Here is an 18,411-nt window from a genome sequence, read left to right on the forward strand (position 1 = left end):
AATCTTAGAGTATTTGAACTTCTCCTAAAAGAGACCCCATACCCATTAGCAGTCACTTCCTATTTCTCCCCATCCTCCCACATCCTAGGAAACCACTAATCTACTTTCTGTCTCTATGGATTTGCCTATTCTGGACATTTCCTATAAATGGAATTATGTTTTCAAGGTTTATTCATGTCATAGCATGGATCAATATTTCATTCCATTTTATAACTGAATAACATACTGTTGTATGGATATACCAGATTTTATTTATCTGTTCATCAGTTGGTGGACACTTGGGTTGTTTCTACCTTTTGGCTCTTGTGAATAATGCTACTGTGAATATTCATGTGCAAGTCTTTGTATGGACATGTTTTTATTTCTCTTGGGTATATACCTGGGAATGGAATTTCTGGGTCGTATGGTAACTCCATGCTTAACCTTTTTGAGAAACTGCCAGGCTGATTTCCAAAGCAGTTGTGCCATTTTACATTCCCACCAGCAGTGTAGAGGGTTTCCTCTGCTGCTTTTAATATCCATCCAGAATTTAAAACCACCTAACTAGATGACATCTGAGTGGCCCTGTTTCTACAATTCTTTGATTTTTTTTTTTTTATCCAAGATTAGATCCCCAGGGCTGCCCACAGAAGCCCACGTCACCCAGAACTTGGCTGAGCTGTAGAGTGTATGATTGGTTCCTCAGAGCACCTTGATCACTCCCAGCCTTAGTTTTAAGAGCAAGCCCTGTAAGTTCTGTGTTCCAGCTCAGAACCCTCCCCCATCCCTGCCCTGCACACGTCATAGTTCTGGCGATGGATTCTGGAGGATTATTCTGAATAATCATGCTGTTATTATACTAAATACTGTAACTATTATAATATAATAATTAATATAACAATGGTATAATAATATTATAATGATTATAATGTTATAATATTATAAACCTCAATCATTATCCCATTTTTCAGTATGCAACGCATTTTGATTGAGTACCACGTGTTTGGCCTACTTGGATCCCAGAGTCAGGGAGGGGAGAGACTCTGGTGGGATTAGGCAGGGCTGTAAAAGTCCCCCAACCATGCATCTGCAGAGCTGTGTCCACCCCTAATGCAGTCAAGAACATCCCATATGACACAGGCCCCCCGAGTAGGAACACTAACTTTTCTAGAGTTGGAAGTAGAATGGAAGTAGGGGCTTTCCCCAAGAGAAGGGAGGAGAAGAAACTAGATCTGGTTCAACTTCTCACTTCACATCTACTAACAGGGCACGTTACTTACCTTCACTGAGTCCCACTGTAAAAGGAGGTGGCACCAGCTTCCTTGCAGGGTAACTGAAAAAGAATACGATTAAAGCGCCTAGCATGTGCTAGGCACATAGCAGCCCCCTTCTTCCACAGCAGATCCTTTCAACTGCCAGCTCATGGAAGCAGGGGCTGATGTCTACATACCCCTCGTCCATCACCCTCTGAAAACCAGGACTTGTGACCTCCTTTCCAGAATGCCAGAAGCCTGGTGAATCTCAGTCTCTATTGACGGTGAGCACAGAGCTGGCCTCATCTCCTAAACCTTAGCCACTGGGCCCTGAGGCTTGTGGGCTGCTGAGTGCTGCCGGACCCTCTGGGTGGGCTTGACCTTCTCTGAGGTCCCTGTGGACAGGACAGCGGCACAACTCCAGTGGATGCCATTTATATCATAGTTGATGTGAATGTCACCTCCTGGAGTTCTGCAGGGAACAGTCCACGAGGCCAGGAACAGGGATTTCCTTAACAGACCCATAACCCCACACAGTGCCATAAGTTAGGATCTCCAGGATGGTCTTCCATGTGTATGAGCTGAGAAAACACCCAGGTCATACCACGCCTGCTTATGAATCTTTGCTCTTCTAGAAACGCTTACTCTCAGAGATCCAGGCAGCTTCTCTGACCCTCTATTTCTTTTCCCATTTGTCTCTTTCTCAGTCTATCCCCAAACGTCACGGTAAAGTGAAAATCACACATTATTAAATACGATTTATCACTCTCTGCACATATATTTATTTCCCTGTTTAACTTTGCACTCTGGGTTTCCTGGAAATAAGACACACACACACACACACACACACACACACACACACTTTTAACTTGGAAAGACAAGAAGGTATGTGAGACTACAGCTTCATTCCAGGTGTGCGGCAGACATCAGTCATCAAAAACAGCACTCTTGCCTCCTGAGCTGGCACAACCTCAGAATCCTTTTTCGTCTTACATTCCAAGCAGAGAGTGAGCATCGGTTGGAGATGGCATGGGAGGTGATTGATGTCTATTTACCGTTCCTCAGAAATTCTTGCTCAAAACTTCGCAACACTACCTACAGCCCCGAATGTACACCAGATCTCTACCAAAGGACATCTTGCTCCTTGGGTGTTCATTCTCACATTCAGTGTAACCCGTTTGAAGCTCAATCATAGTTTTCCCTCCTCCAAGCAGCCTTCACCCCCAACATCCTTTTTTCAATTAATGGCATGCCATTTGCCTGGTCCTCCAGGCTAAAAAATTCAAAAATTTCTGACCCCCCCCCCCCGTGTCTCTGTGTTCTCCCCTTCTCAAATCCTGCCAATACCCCCCATCCTGTCACTCTCTTCCTTTCATTGTTTCTCTGGTTTGTCTCTGCTGCCTAGACCATTACAGCCCCCATTCAGACCTTTCATAGGCTGGCAGCAGTGTGGAAGATGAGCCTTGAGATGTAAAGTGTCCCAGGCTGTAGGGAATTTTCTCTGTTCTGAGCTCCCAGTCTCTGTGCCTCCTTAGGACAGATATTCTTTTCAACATATTTGAGACACAGGAAAATAAGGCCCATGGGATTTGCAGTTCACACCTTTGTCGTCACATCCCAGCTCCGCAGCCTCCATTCATCCTTCCTCCCTGTCTCCCTGCTTCTTTCCTTTTCTCCCTCCCTCCTTCCCTTCCTTCCTTTCACCATATATTTATGGAGCACCAATTATGTGCTCATCAAAGTCTCTACATGTATACAATGGGATATTTAATGTAAAATAGGTAGCCCAGTGCCTGGGATAGAGCAAGTACTGGATAAGTAGGTGGGGGAAAGGCTGATTCTCAGACCTGAAAATGCACCAGAAATCACCTGACCCTGTCACGTCACAGAGGAGGAAACTGAGGCCCAGAGCAGCTGTCCGAGGTTCCTGCACAAAGTTGGGCAGAACTAAGACAAGAAGCCAGGCGTCTCGATGACAGCTTGGTGCACGTTTTGCTGCCTCCACGAGGGGTGTGGCTACCCTTGGTTATGTTTCAGGTTGGAGAGGTGAAGCTGGACTCTGAACCCAGAAGCCAGAGTCACACCTTCTTCCACATTCTTACACGCGCGCACACACACACACACACACACACACACACACACACACACACACACACAATGTGAGACTGTCCTGAGCCAAGTCTCCAGAAGGCAGCCAGGGTGGACCAAAGACCCAGCTCACAGGACAACGTGAGGGACAATGGTGCTGTTTCTTCCGGAAAGCATCCTGCATCTGCAGCAGAGGCCTCCTCTGTACCTCCTTCCCCCAGCGCCCACATGCCAGGCCTGCAAGCCCTGCCAGCCCTACTTCAGAAGCAGCTCAGAGGGCTCCTCTTCCATCCACTGAGTTTGTCTGACGCCACCCCGTCACAGTCTCCTAGTGAAGAGACTGGGGTGTCTGTCCTCCGTGCAGCCCTCAACACGAACCTTCTAAAACGGAACTCCAATCATGTCTCGCCTTTGCTTAAACCCTTTCCACCCCTCACTTCTGCTCCAGCCATCCTGTTCTTTCAAGCGTCATTCCTTTGCTCAGACTATTCCTTAGGCCTGTAATAGCCATTTCTACCCTTTTACTTGAAAGACATTTCACAGAACAAATAAACAAAAAGCAGTAACAAGGTAACACACCTTCACTGCTTTAGAGCATGTGAGTTATAAATGAGAGAAACTCAACCACATCAAACAAAAATAAATAGAATTTATTGGGCCTTGTAATTAAAAGGTCAGTGGTAGAACCAGCCTCAGGCAGGGCTGGAACCAGGGGTTCAGATGATACCACTGGGGTTTTTTCTTTCTTTGCATCTAGCTTTACCCTCTGCTCGTCTCGTCTCCGTTTGTGCATTGACCACTTCCCACAGATGCTCCTTTGTGTCCAGGGAATATGGTTATAAAGTAGCCTCAACTTATATCATCCTCATAGCCAGATCTGACTTATTCGTGTGTCACAGTAGATACAGTGCCTTGGGCTCACAATAGTTTTAGGGGCCCACAAAAATGGTTTCATCTCTTTTAAGTCAGAAGAAAAAAAATGAACTTTCAGTTGAGGAAAATGTATCCGATAATATATTCATTTTTATACAAATGCAGTCATAGAATATAATTTTAAATTTTTTATGGAGAAGAGGTGAAGGTCAAAGTGCTTAGGACCCACAAAAGTCACAATAAGGCCCTGTTTGACTCTTAAGAAGGAAGAGAGACACTTTCTCTCTGTTTCCATATGTTAAACCTATAGGAAACTCTGTCCCTGATTGGATCATATCCCAGAATAAGTCACTCTACCTGGAGGGAGGGAAAAGTCTGATTGGCCCGCCCTGAGGGGAAATATCAACCTCATACAAACACAAGAAATGTGGTTTCCTGTAAGAACAAGGATTCTGTTTCAAGAATGTCCACCAAAATTTGACTCTCTCTCCCAATTGATCCCCCCCTTATGATTCCTTGCCCAACACCTTCACCAGCCCCAGAAAAACTAGTTGCCATTACCTCTATGCTCACTTAGCGGCTTGTTCTAGGGTGATTGTAACTAATTGAATGACAGAATTTCCTACCCTGAGGTGTGAGCTCCTTGAAGACAGAGTGAAGGAGTGGGCAGTAGAAATCTGGTCTACAGGAATGAGCAGAAAGAGGTGTTAGCTCTGCCTAGCGGTGTGAGGAGGAGACCTTTGATCTGGGTCTTAAAGTCCGGAAGTCTTCCTGGAGGAAGGGGTGTTTTAACTGGGTTTAGGGCTGAAGAAGGACTCCAGGGGACAGAAAGAGGTGAAAGGCACAAGGGTGGGAAGGACTAGGGTATAGGGAAGAATATAGCAGGAGATGAGCTGAAAAGAGAATGGGACAAGATCACAGAGGGGCCGTGAGTAAAGGAATGTGGATTTTTCCACAGAGGGTCTACAGAGGGCCGAAATTGAGTGTGAAACGGTGCATCTTGGTGCCTTTTTCTGCAGAGAAGTTCTGTAGTTTTCTAGATTTCCAAAGGGTTCTCTATCTTAAAATGGTTAGTAATCACTAGTAACAGAGAGGTATTCCTGCTCCTGGAGTGAGGGAGGAGTGCCACACTCTAGAACGTAATCACAACAGCTCTCTGGCTAGTGCTCTGTGGAGAATGGGCTGAAGGAGGAGTAGAGGCTGGGAGAGCTTTGGGAATCTGTTTCAAGAGCCTTAGGGCAATAATAACAGGAGGAGCAGTTGGAATTAGAAGATGTCCTAGCAGTACCACTAGTAGGTGCTTTCTGCCTGGTGGGGGTGATGGAGAGGAGGAGAAAGTGACTCCAAGACTTCGAGTTTCTAGCATGATCTTGTCGTAGGATGTTTAACAAATTATTTTTTAATTGGATGATTGCCTTTGACTTCCTCCTCCCATTTAGATGATGTCTTTTTTTTTTTTTTTTTTTTTTTGGCTGTGTTGGGTCTTCATTGCTGCACACGAGCTTTCTCTAGTTGCGGCGAGCAGGGGCTACTCTTCGTTGCGGTGCGCCAGCTTCTCATTGTGGTGGCTTTTCTTGTTGCGGAGCATGGGCTCTAGGCGCGCAGTTGTGGCACGTGGGCTCAGTAGTTGTGGCTCGCAGGCTCTATAGTGCAGGCTCAGTTGTTGTGGCGCACGGACTTAGGTGCTCCGCGGCATGTGAGATCTTCCTTGACCAGGGCTTGAACCCGTGTCCCCTGCATTGGCAGGCGGATTCTCCACCACTGCGCCACCAGGGAAGTCCCATGATGTCTTTTTAAGAATAGAAATTATTTATTTCATTTGAAACTTAAGAATTTTTTTAAGGGTTAACATCCCTGATATATACAGATTTCCACTTTCTGCTTTTCCTTTGAGTGCAGTGTTGCCTTTGTGTCCTGTTCTACAATAGCCCTGTGGATCTGTTTGTTGAACCTATTTCTCCTGGTTTTCCATGCTTGGAGAACATCTTTTAAAGTACGGACAGGAATATCAAGACTCTCTGCTTTTCTAAATCCTGACTTTTACACCCTCTGCAGCTACCCGCTCCCTTCCCCAGGGCGCAGCAGCTCGGACCGGCTGCCTTTTGGCCTCGAGGAGAATGGGGGCACACCGTTTGCCACCAAAGCTTCGGGAAGGCACCACCATCACCACCACCAGCACCAGCACCACACTAACTATGGCCTCTCACTGACCCTGGAGAGCAAGGAGGGGCCTTTGAGGTCCCCAAACTCCAGCAGTAAATCGCTTACAAGTGAGTAGGGGTGGAGGGGGCAGGGTGGGGTGGGGGAGTGATGCTTTCCTAGATGCTCAAGACAGCCCCCTTGCAGTGCAGCTCGGAACAATGGTAATGCCTGTGCTGGGTTACCAGGTCTGGGCAAGAGCTGACAAGAGCCTTGTGCATTAGGCAGGGGCCACTTAGAAATTATGGTTTACCAGCAAACTGTGATTTCGTTACAAGAGAGCAAATGTCTCTCCACCTCATTCTGTGCCGGTTCTCTGCTTCTGCCATACCCAGCACTGGCTCAAGCAATGGAACAGAGGCACACGGGAGTGAGGTGGCTGGAATCTCTCATCCCCAACCACAAGAAAGCCCATTCTGTCCCATTTCGGACATCCCACTTTTCTGAGAGCAAGGTGTCAAGTGGATCTAGTGCACACTGTTCAAGTTCCCAGCGAGAGAAATTACGGAAATGCAGAGTAAGCAAATTAGAAACGTTTCTAGCAACTTGCCAGAGTGATTTTATATGTGTTAAAACTAATTAAAAATGTGGGCTTGGATTTTGTATGACTGTTTTCTTTTTCTAGAAAATCATTTTTATTATGTTTTACCAAAGAATTGGTCTGTGTTAGGAGGTGGGGGAAGAACTTGTTCTTTATCCCACATGGTTTGAAAAAGTGCCAAGGTAGAGGCAAGAGTCAAGAGGCTTCGATTCTAGTTCTCACTGTTGAGCCAAGTCCCCACTTGGATCCTTGGTTTTCTTGTCTATGGAATGTGGTGGAGGGTATTGAGAAGATGGCCAAGGAGTCTTCTGGGTCTGATATTTCATGAGTCTGTGGGCTGGTGAAAAGGATGAGCCATTGAGCCTTTACCTGCAGGTCACAGGTAGCAATTCTGGGTTGGCGGAGCTAGAAATGGGACCTCGTCATCCACTTGGTGTTGAAAAATCAGTCCCTCATCACTATCCTCACTGCCCTGGCCCTGGGCCAGGCCTCATCCTTTTGTATCTGGACAACTATAACGGGCCTCTACGGGCACCTCCTCCAGTGGAGTCTCCAAATTGTAGCTGCTAAAGCGAGAGCACTCACCAAATAGCTCTGACCAAATGCCTTAAGCCCTTTCCATGGTACTTCACTGTCCTGGGATAAAGCCAACACTTCTGAGCATGGCCACACACAGACCTTCACAGCCTGGCCCCTGCCAAGGTCTCCAGCCTCCCCCAACACTCCTCACTACACTCTAGCTGCGTGGAACTCCTCTCCTCTCATTAAACACTGTGCCACGTCCCAGCTCTGTCATTTGCACCTGCTGTTCCCTCTGCCTGGAATGCTTTTCTCTACCCTAATGAACTCCTATACATCCTTCAGGAACCAGCTCAAAGGTTGTCGGTGAAACTTTCTCTTACACCCCTCCCCAATTCCTGGCTTTGGAGTGCCCTCCCTCTTACTCTATATAATTAAATAAATCTTTGGTCGCTCTTATTGGGGGTATCTGCACAGGCATCTGTCTCCCCCACTGGACTAGAATTGTATCTCGTTCATCTCTTTATTCTAGCTTCCCAGGTCTCAATTGCTATCAGTACTTGGCACAAACTTTAATATGTAATGAATATTGAATATTTAATGTATTAATGGATAAAAACAAGCTAGTGGGAGGAGTGGTGGTGAACTAATCCAACTTTCAGAAATGAAAATCAGTGAATTTGATTTTAGAAGCATAACATGGTTTTTAAGGGCACATTCATCTGTCTGTTAGCCTGAACACTAATCTTTCCCATTTGCATAGTGCTTTTCCATTAATAAAGCATTGGCACATGAATTACCTCACTTAATATTCACAGCAACCCTGCAAGGTAAGTAATTTTATTTTCATTTGAAAATGGCTGAGAGGCTCAGAGAAGTAAAGTAACCTGCCCAGGGCCACTGCTCATATTTGGGAGAGTTAGGCCTTGACACCTCGACCTTAAATCTTCTCACATCCCATCTGCTAGTGCATTCCTGAGAGATTCAAGCTGCCAGAGGAGAAGCCAGGCAGAAAGGCCCTGGGAGTCGGGCTCTGGCAAGCATCTTTTATCACCTATATCTCTCTGCCCTTTCAACCTTTCCTTATTCACTTGCAGAACTGAGTCCAGGAGCACCTGCCCTGTTCAGCGAAGCCGCTGCCCATCTAAAGAAGCTGGAACTGGAAACTGTGAAGGCTGCTGGACCCTGGCCTGCTCTGCACATCAACATAAATAAGGTGCCAAGGACTGGAGCTGGGCAATGAGCATGGACCTGGGGTTCACTCAGACCTCTCATTATTACCCTGCCTGCCTCCTAAACTATGTGCCTTTGTCTTGGAGGGATTTCTACTCAATCTTTTTCTGCTCAGCATGTCTCTTAGGAGCAGAAATTCACTTACATTCTTTTTGGGTGGATTACAGCACTAGGGGCTGCCCCCAGTGCTGAGGCCCAACAAGCTGGATCTGTTAGTGGTCTCTCCATCCTTCTGACTGAAAGTTCCATGAGGGAAGCATCCACATTTACCTCTTTCCATTTTTAGCCTCTGTATTAGTCTGCATTGGCTACTATAGCAAATTACCATAGACCAGGTGGCTGAAACAACAGATATTTATTTCTCACTGATCTGGAGGCTGGGAAGTCCAAGATAAAGGTGCCAGATGTCTTGGTTCCCTGGTGAGAGCTCTCCTCCTGTCTTGGAGCTGGTCGCCTTCTCACTGTGTTTTCACTTGCCAGAAGAGAGGGATCTTTCTTCCTTCCTCTTTGTAGAAAGCCACTAATCCCATCATGAGGGCCCCACCCTCATGACTTCATCTAAATCTAATTACTTCTCAAAGGCCCCATGCCAAATACCATCACAATGGTGGTTAGGGTTTCAACATATAAATTTGGAGAGAACACAGTTCAGTCCATAGCACCCTCTATGTCACTCAGACAGTACCTGGCACATCGTAGATGTTCAGTAACTGTTTGCTAATGGAAGGAAGGGAGGGATGAAAGTAGGGAGGGCGGGCGGAGGAGGGGACAGGGCAGAAGCCAAGCCCTCTTTTGGCTAGACCTGTTCTTACATCCAAATGGGTAGCCTTATAAAAGCCAGGTTTTATCTTAGAACTGTAGAAAGCTGGTGCTGAATTCAATCTGTCATTTAGTTCAGCCTTTTCAACATCTGAGACCAGAGAAAAGGCAATGGCTTTCCCAAGGTCACAGAGCAGTGGTGAAGCCTTGGGCTCCCGACTCCTGGCCCAGTGCCTTTTGCACTCCAACATGCTTCTTCATTTTCTACACCAGGATTTCTCAGCATAGGCTCTAGTGGCATATTGGCCTGATAATGTTGTGTGGGGGGCTTACCTGTGCATTGTAGGATGTTTTACAGCACCCCTGGCCTCTCCCCACTCGATGCTAGTAGAACCCCATCCAGGTGTGACAACTAAAATTGTCTCCAGACATTGCCAAATGTCCCCCGAAGGGCAAAATTGCCCCTGGTCGAGATCCACTGTTGCACACATATTTAAATTTTGAAAATCCCCATAGAAATAGTATTCTTTACTCATGGGTCATTTTTTTCCACTCTAATGCTTAGCTTTGCCCCTTTATAAGAGGGAATAGGAGGAATTTGGAAGATCTGGCCTGGAAAGCTCCCCCTCCTTACCTGCACTGGTGAACGTGGGAAGGTTATACCTCCTATCGGGGCTCTTCCTCCACCCCAGACATCCCTCTAGCCTGCACTACACTTCCAGCATTTCTCAGAAGACCCTCCACTCCCTTGCAATCCCACACCCCAGCAGGGCAGCCTGAAGTCCCTCTGATCACTAAAGGGCCCCAACCTCAAGACCCTGTTCACCCACTTTTTCTTTGATACTACCCTCCCTGATAGCCAGCTGGAAAAAAATTCCTCCTGCGGGATGGCACTTATATTCTTTCAGTCAACAAATCTTTATTGAGCAGGCCTTTGCTAGGTGTTGGGAGTCAGCCTGATGGATTGTGTGCCCCTGGATTTGTCTTCTCTCTCTTAGTCTCTTGATTGTCAACTTTTCTTCTGCAGTCCACACAATACATTGTTTTAACAGGGACTTACCTGGAGTTAGGCAAAATCCAAAACTATTTTGCAGGGAAGTATAGCATATGGTAGCAGAGAACTCACAAGCTCTAGGTAATTTGTAGTTGCATGAATATTGGTGGGACATCAACAGTAATGGCTTGCTCTGAGTTAAGATGTAGCTGAGACAGCTGTGAGTTATTGTGCATTTCCCTGGCTCTCAAGCAACAATACCCCTCTTTTCTCCTCCACTTGAAATGCATCAGTGAGCAGGTAGGCTAAAGTGGTGTCAGATAACCTTGACTTTGTCCTAATGCATAAGCAAAGTATATTACTTCATATTATGATTCTTTATCATTAATAAAACAATCCTCACAACTTATCATGATACCACAGTTGGGGACTAATGGTTTTGATGGCTTTTAAGGTTTTTTGCAGTCTGAAGAATCCACTGATTCTTCTAAGGTTTCGATATGTTAATGGTGAGAAGACACTTGGTTGCCCAATTCCAAAAGCGTATCCCTCATAGAGATACCTTTTATGCAAACATATTCATGTAATAACACTCAAATTTTCCAAAATTTATATTGGTCTTCACCTGAGTCAAGTCATAGAGTTGAAAGGTAGCTCCTTCTTTTCAGAACAAGCCAGCTTGAATTTTATATCCAAAAAGCATTTTAGAATTAATAAATTCAAGGGGAAAATCAATGCTAAATTCTCTTATTTTAGCAGCATTCAATTTTTTTTTTAAAGTAGGTCTTCAGTCATTACTGTCGGTATAACTATATCCCCTTAAGCAATTGTCAAAAATCTCAAATGGTCTTTAGAACCAGTTCAGTTCTTGTATTCCGGCATATCATTCCAAAAAATTAGATCTAATTAAAAAATTAACTCATCATACACCAGTGAAAACACCCATGCTAGTATATATCTTTTCAACAATTATCTTAATGTAACAGGATTTACATATACAAGATAAATTATACTAAAACTATACTGTAAATAATAAATAAGTTACTTGTTTTGTTTTGTTTTAGAGAATGCTAAGTCTCTTAGGATCCTGACTCCGTTCAAAACAGTCTATTGTCTTTATACTCAGCTTGATGGCTTAAGATCATTAGTGTCCTCATATCCGATGCTCTCTTTGTAGTTATATATTTTTTTCTAACCAAAGAATCTAACGTGAAAGTGCCATTCATATCCTTTTTTCCCATGTGATTGTCATGATAACCTTGTGAAGAAAGAAACAGCCTCAGAGAGGTTAAGGGGAGCCAGTGTGGCTGGTGGTCAGGGGCTCTAGCTTTGGAGTCACCCAGTCCTGGGTGTGAATCGTGGCTCTTCTGTGTACTTCCTGTGTGACCTTGGGCAAGTGACTTGCCATCTCTCTGCTTTGTTTTTCTCATCTATAAAATCGGGATGGTGATAGTATCTACCTTCAAATGGAATGGTTAAATGAGAGGATTCAATGAGATGTGCATATGAAATCCTCCTTCCCCCCCGCCCCCACCGCCCCTTACCCTCCTTCTCCTCCATCGCCATCACCACCACCATCATCATCATCTTCTTTATGGTGCTAGTAAGGGAAAGAGCTGAGATTCAAATCCAGGTCTTCTGTCTCTGCTTATTTTACTGTTTTGTGAAATTGCTGGGTTCAGCTTGTTCTACCAAATTCCCTCCATATGTTTGGAGGTCCTGCTGGGAAACTGCATTCTCTGCCCTCTTTTCTTTATTCAATGATGTCAACCAGCCAATTGCCCTGTGCTTCCTCTGGAGCTTTCATAAAACCCCTACTATGTGTATCAAGGTGCTCAATAAGACTTGTGAATTAGATTAATTTTGGAACTTGCAGAATTGGAGGCCTTTAGAACATTTTATTCTTGCCCTGGTACCTTGTGGCTAATGTGCCATATTAAGTCCTGATGTCACTAAACTGACCTTTAGAAATCATATGGTCTTGTATCTTTCTTATTAAACACATATCTTCCGATAATAACTATATATTATTATAATCTTCCTCAGTAGACATTTATTAAGCACCTGCTATGTGCTGAGCACCATATTAGCACTGGGATATACAATGGCCACAATAGGCATGCTTAACAATACGACATTATTTCCCAGAGTGTGATGTGTGTACCCTCAAAGATGATTTCAAGTTATATACATGGATGAGTATTTTTTAATAGTTACATAATTATCATAATTTATGTCATAATAAATATAATAGCCACCAAGTCTATGATTTCAAAGATACTGTTGCTTAGGACACACTTAAAATAGGTAGCCCCAGGGAAATCCACCTTAACTGGATTGTATGAATTATAGGTACATGTTTAGTTAATACATGAGAAATGGCAAAAATAGCAAAGATGGTACCAGATTATTGAAGTCTGAGACACTCTAAAATGAGGCCACATAGATACAAATTTCTCATTGAGAATCACAGTTTTCAGCAAGATTATTGTAAAAATACCAATTACTATTTTGTACTCTTTCCGTTAACCCAGCAAGTCACAGAACTGGGTCTCTACATGTAAGAAGTAGCAGTTATGGGGGAAATAGCACTGCAGCTGGGTGTAGGAAACTCGGAGCTTGAGTCCTGGCTTTACCTGCATGAATATTGGAGGAGTCTCTTCTCTTTGGACCTTCCCCGTCTTCTGACTCATGGGCTTCCTAATACAACCTCTCCCTGCTTCACCTGAGAATGAGAGGATGTGCTTGTGAATCCTTTGCAAAGAGAAAAAGCACTGGTACAAACATAAGAAGTTAGTGACACACTTGTCTATATGTTTATGTCTTTGGGTTATTTGCAGTGATGATTGATGGGAAAGATTAATGTATGTGTATTCCTCGTTCTTTGTTTACACTCTGTTGTGTGTATTTTGGTTCATCTCAGGCTGAAGAAAAAAAGGTTTCTGAGAAGACTCTTCAGACCCCACTTTTGCCTTCCCCCGTGGCTGATCACGTGAAGTGTAACATTTTAAAAGCCCAGCTGGAGAATGCTTCCCGGGTGAGTACCCAGGTGCATGCCATGCATGCAAGCCTTTGATTTCATGTTGCGGGATTTCCTCTGTGCCACGTAGAAGAAAGAGGCATTCTAGCACTGAGATGCTGTGTCAGTCAGGGTGCAGCCAGGAGACAGGAGCCACACCTGTTATGTGCACAGAGCTTTTAATATAAAGAGTTATTAACTGGTATAGCTATAACTGGGTAAGTGAAAGGGCCAGCCCTGTACGCCGTGGTGGGTCTGAGGACCACAGGCTGCTGCATCTCCTGTTGACCTCCAGTGTGTGTTCAGCTGGCCTGGCCAGGCTGAGTGGGTGTCCTTTCCTTCCCTATCATTCTTTATGGGACTCGCCAGAGGGAAGAGGACAAGGCTTCTATCAAAATCCTATGACATAATTCCTCCCAGGCTCGGTACACTGATGTGAAAGGACAGCTTCTAAACTCTTTTGTAAGCTGTAAGTGCTACGTGAGCATAGAGCTGCTTATTATTCCTGGTCTAAAATGTGAAGTGGGTGTGGCTTTAGACTGTGGGTGTGGCTTTTCTCACACCATCCTTTTCTCATTCCAACATGAGCTGGCACATAGCAGGTGCTCAATAAGAGCGCGAATGCGAGCACTGATTTTATTTGAATGATTACGTGTTAATCCCTGCGATGGGGAGTGACTCAAGAAAACACTTTTTGTTAAACACTGGAAAATTTTGTTATTGACTGAGTACTTGATGATCTACCTCTTTGATACACCTTCACATTTCGGTAATCCTTTGAATGTAGGAGACTTGGAAGCATTTTTGCATGCCAGGATGTCCGGTTTTGACAGACCTGCCTGTTTTCTTTAACAGGTTGGAAAAGAGGAATCAACGTTTGTAAATATCAATAAGAAATCCAGTCTTCAGGACGCTAACGTAAGGTCTGTTGCTTCTTGTTTGAATGGGGAAACAATAATACCTTCAGCATTATCCTCAAAACATTACTCATGAGGGCATTTGCTAATAAAATAAAGAGGAAAAAGAAAACCGAGAGAATATGAGCCTGAAGCAAGAGAAAAGGACTGTCATAAACAACTTCCTTTATGCCTCAAAAATGCCACTTATTCTGTTTTAATATTTCTACCTGATGTACCAAAAAAGAAATCACTTTTGAGATGCTTCTCAGGCATGTAGACCTGACCTTGTCATTCATTCCCCTGCTTAAAGTCACGGTGGAGTCCGGACTCCTTCACAGAGCATAGGGAGACCTTTATGAGCTGCCTTCTTCTCCCTGTCCCAGCTCAGTTCATCAGTCTTCCCGTGGTCCATTCACACGCTCCTCATCTGAGCTCCTTGAAGTACTAGAACCACAAATTGTTCTTTAAAGCCTCCAGGCTACCACCAACCCAAACCCAGAGGGAAACCTTCCTTTCCTGATCTCACAGAAAGCAGACACTCTTCCCCTCCCAGCCCAAGTGAGTAACAGCCTGTAGATCATGGCAGCCCCACTGACACCTTGGCAGCCTGCTAACATTGGTGGCGGTCTCCCTAGGATAGAGTCTTCCAAAATGGGTCCAAGGAGCACTGCAACCGTATCTTGCTAAAACCAAAGACTCAGGTCCTACTCCAGACCCTTCAGATCCTTTGGTGGAAGGCGGGGTGGGTGTTGTTGGCAGGGGAGGGGAGGGAGGGGGATGGGATGGGGGGGGTGCGTGGTTGTGGTAGGGGAGGCCAGGAATGAGAATTTCAAAAACACCCAAGGTGACCTAGAAACCTCTACCCTTGGGAACAGTTGATACTAAAATAAAGACTAGTATTTCTCTATGTCATCTCATGATGCCTGGCCCATGTTCTTGGTATAAATTCGTCTTCCTCCCGAGACCCATACCCAGCTGCCTCTTGGACTTTTCAAAACCTTAATTCATCTCTTCCCACCCTACCCTACTGTCCCTTCGCCAGTTTTCCTATCTTGGTTAGTGGCATTGTTACCTACCTGTGATCCAGACCTGAGGCCTGGGAGTCCTTGACCTTTACCTACCTCATGCCCTCATCTAATTGGTCACCAAGTCCTGCCAATTTGACTTTCATATTATCACCCACATCCATCCGCTCCTCTTCATGACCCTCCTCCCGGCCTATCCCCGGGCCTCATCCTGGATAACCACTACTACAGTCTTCTAAGATGCTCCCAGCTGGCCTGCTCTCACCAGCATCCTTTGTTGCTCTAAGGGCCTTTCTAAAATTCAAGTCTGACCTCGCCACTCCCTTGCCTAAAACCTTCAGTGACCGCCTTTGCCTTCAGGGTAAACAGCTCATCCTCAGGTGCCTCAAGCCCTGGCCCCTGCTTTCCCCTCTGGTCACAATCCCCTGCTCTTCCTCTGGGACCTTACCCATCAGCAGTTCCAGGTCTCCACTCTGTCTCCCACCTTGGAAGTCTTACCTCCATCTGGTTAAGTGTAAATCCCTCCTTGAAGCTTTCCAGACACCAACCGTTTCACCCAAGCAAAGTTATGTGCTCCCCTAGGTGTTCTTTCGGGGACCACGTTCCGTTGACTCTGGGGTCCCAACTTGAGGAAATCATGAACCTAAAGTATGTTGACTCCAGTTTCGTATTTGCTTATTCACATGTTTCTTTAACAAACATTTCCTGGGCACTGGCCACCTACCTATCACCATATTAGACATTGAGCAGAAGGGAAGATGGAGGTCCAGAAGTGTTAACTGACTTGCTAGAGGTCCCTTGCTGAGAACCTCAATTTGTTTTGATGGCTGTTGGTCCCAGAAGGTAATTTCTGGTGTTTTAAGTGAAATCAGTCACATACAAAAATGTGTAAAAGCTTTACCTTAAAATCACTGGTTTTGAGTAAGCCCATAGGTTATCTGGCATATTTTCTTCAGGAAATATAAAAATGAAACTTAATTTTTAACATTTTCACCTAGACATAGAATTAAAATTTCAGAGTAACTCTTAAAGGTCTTCTGATTATGCATTTTCACATGAAATACTCTAATCATTATTTATCTCTCTTTTTAAAAAAATATATTCTGTGCTATGTTTAAAATAACATAGCTACCAGATTCCTTGGAAGTAAAAACTGGTTATACACAGGTTTCTCTTTACTCATTTTACTGTCAAAACCTGGTTATGAACCAAAACCTAAAGTTGGGAGTGGGTGTTTTTGGCAGGGAAATGTTATGTGGTACCCCAGTTATGTTCACTTCCTGCTTGCTGTATTTTCTTCCCTATGATTTTTTTGGTTTGGGCTTTTCTGTGGTATTTTAAAATAATTAGATGTAATAAGTAAAGAGGAGAAAAAAAAGGATATCTTGACTATCAACGTTATTAAGGTATAAATTAACTGAGAAAGCAGTCCCTACAGTCAAAATCAGACCATAAACCTTTTTATTGGTGGTGTTCTGCTTTTCTGGTGTGTCTCTAGAAGTCCTATTCCTATACGTGTGGAAACTACCCAACCAGCTGTGGAAAAGTCAGAAATCAAGCCTCCCCGAGTGCGGAAGTTAACGAGACAATACAGCTTGTGAGTTCTATGCTGCAGGTTTTTCAATTATAACAACAAAGGTGATGCTAAATGTCCAGTTGTAAATGCTTCTTAGCCCTTCACACCATTCCCAAAGAGCTATCCCAAAAATACAGTCTGTTTCCAACTTAAGTCATAGTGGGACTGGATCTTTCTCCCTGAAAACATGACATGATTGGCATATGTATTGTTTTTTTTTTTTTTTGGGTACGTGGGCCTCTCACTGTTGTGGCCTCTCCCGTTGCGGAGCACAGGCTCCAGACGCACAGGCTCAGCGGTCATGGCTCACGGGCCTAGCCGCTCTGCGGCATGTGGGATCCTCCCGGTCCAGGGCACAAACCCGCGTCCCATGCATTGGCAGACGGACTCTCAACCACTGTGCCACCAGGGAAGCCCCGGTATTCATTATCGATTGCTGTGTAACAAATTACTCCAAGATTCAGTGGCGTAAAACAATCCAGACTTATTACCTCACAGTTTCTTTGGGTTGGGAATCCAGGCATGGCTTAGCTGGGTCTTCTGGGTTAGAGTGTCTCTTAAGGCTGCCTTCAAGGTGTTGGCAAGGGCTGCAGTCTCATCTGAAGTCTCATTCATGCCGTGTGGGACAGGATTCAGTTCCTTGAGGGCTGCTGGACTGAGGTCATCATTCTTTGCTGACTATTGGCTGGAGGTTGCCCTTAGTTCCTGGTCATGTGGACCTCTGCCCCTTTCTCCATAGGAGAAAACACACAAGAAGAGCCAGAGAGAGCACTAAGAAGGTGACATCACAGTCTTTTATAACCTAATCTCAGAAATGACATCCCATCACTTTTGCCCTATTCTGTTCATTTGAAGCAAGTCCCTAGATCCAGTGCACACTCAAGGAGACAGGCTTCTTCAGGGACACAAGTAGCAGAAGGGGATCAGGGGGAGCCATATCGGATACTGCCTCCATGGTGCCGTGGTGAAATGGTAGCATTTTCTGTCAACAGAGCCAAAGCTAATCCCTGAGCTATAGGAGGAGCCATATTCCTGTAGGAAAAGCCATATTCCTGTAGGAGGAGCCATATTCCTGTAGGAGGAGCCATATTCCTGTAGGAAGAGCCGTATTCCTGTAGGAAGAGCCATATTCCTGTAGGAGGAGCCATATTCCTGTAGGAAGAGCCATATTCCTGTAGGAGGAGCCATATTCCTGTAGGAGGAGCCATATTCCTGTAGGAAGAGCCATATTCCTGTAGGAGGAGCCATATTCCTGTAGGAGGAGCCATATTCCAAAATGTCCCAGAACCGCCAGGACCTGTCCAGTTCTATTCAGCTTAACAAAAGTTTTTTTGGCTACCATGTGCACAGGGATATTCTAGGCACTGTGGGGGAAGAACAAAGTGACTTTGACAATTCCCATGCAAGGGCTCACAATTTATTAGAGGGAAAGACAGATTCCCTCTAATAAATTA

General features: G+C 44.9%; 1 protein-coding gene across 4 annotated transcripts in view; it reads left to right on the forward strand.

The window, feature by feature from the left end:
- EPB41L4B (erythrocyte membrane protein band 4.1 like 4B) overlaps positions 1–18,411 on the forward strand; it is a 145,999-nt gene that overhangs the window by 98,557 nt on the left and 29,031 nt on the right. For all 4 annotated transcript variants that reach the window (XM_067040993.1, XM_067040990.1, XM_067040991.1 and 1 more), the window contains exons 16-20: positions 6,249–6,463; positions 8,550–8,668; positions 13,362–13,475; positions 14,313–14,380; positions 16,880–16,978. In XM_067040993.1, coding sequence (XP_066897094.1) covers positions 6,249–6,463; positions 8,550–8,668; positions 13,362–13,475; positions 14,313–14,380; positions 16,880–16,978 — 615 coding nt within the window. The remainder of the gene's footprint in view (positions 1–6,248; positions 6,464–8,549; positions 8,669–13,361; positions 13,476–14,312; positions 14,381–16,879; positions 16,979–18,411) is intronic.

This window comes from Kogia breviceps, chromosome 8 (genome assembly GCF_026419965.1).
Source record: "Kogia breviceps isolate mKogBre1 chromosome 8, mKogBre1 haplotype 1, whole genome shotgun sequence".
Lineage (NCBI taxonomy): Eukaryota > Metazoa > Chordata > Mammalia > Artiodactyla > Physeteridae > Kogia > Kogia breviceps.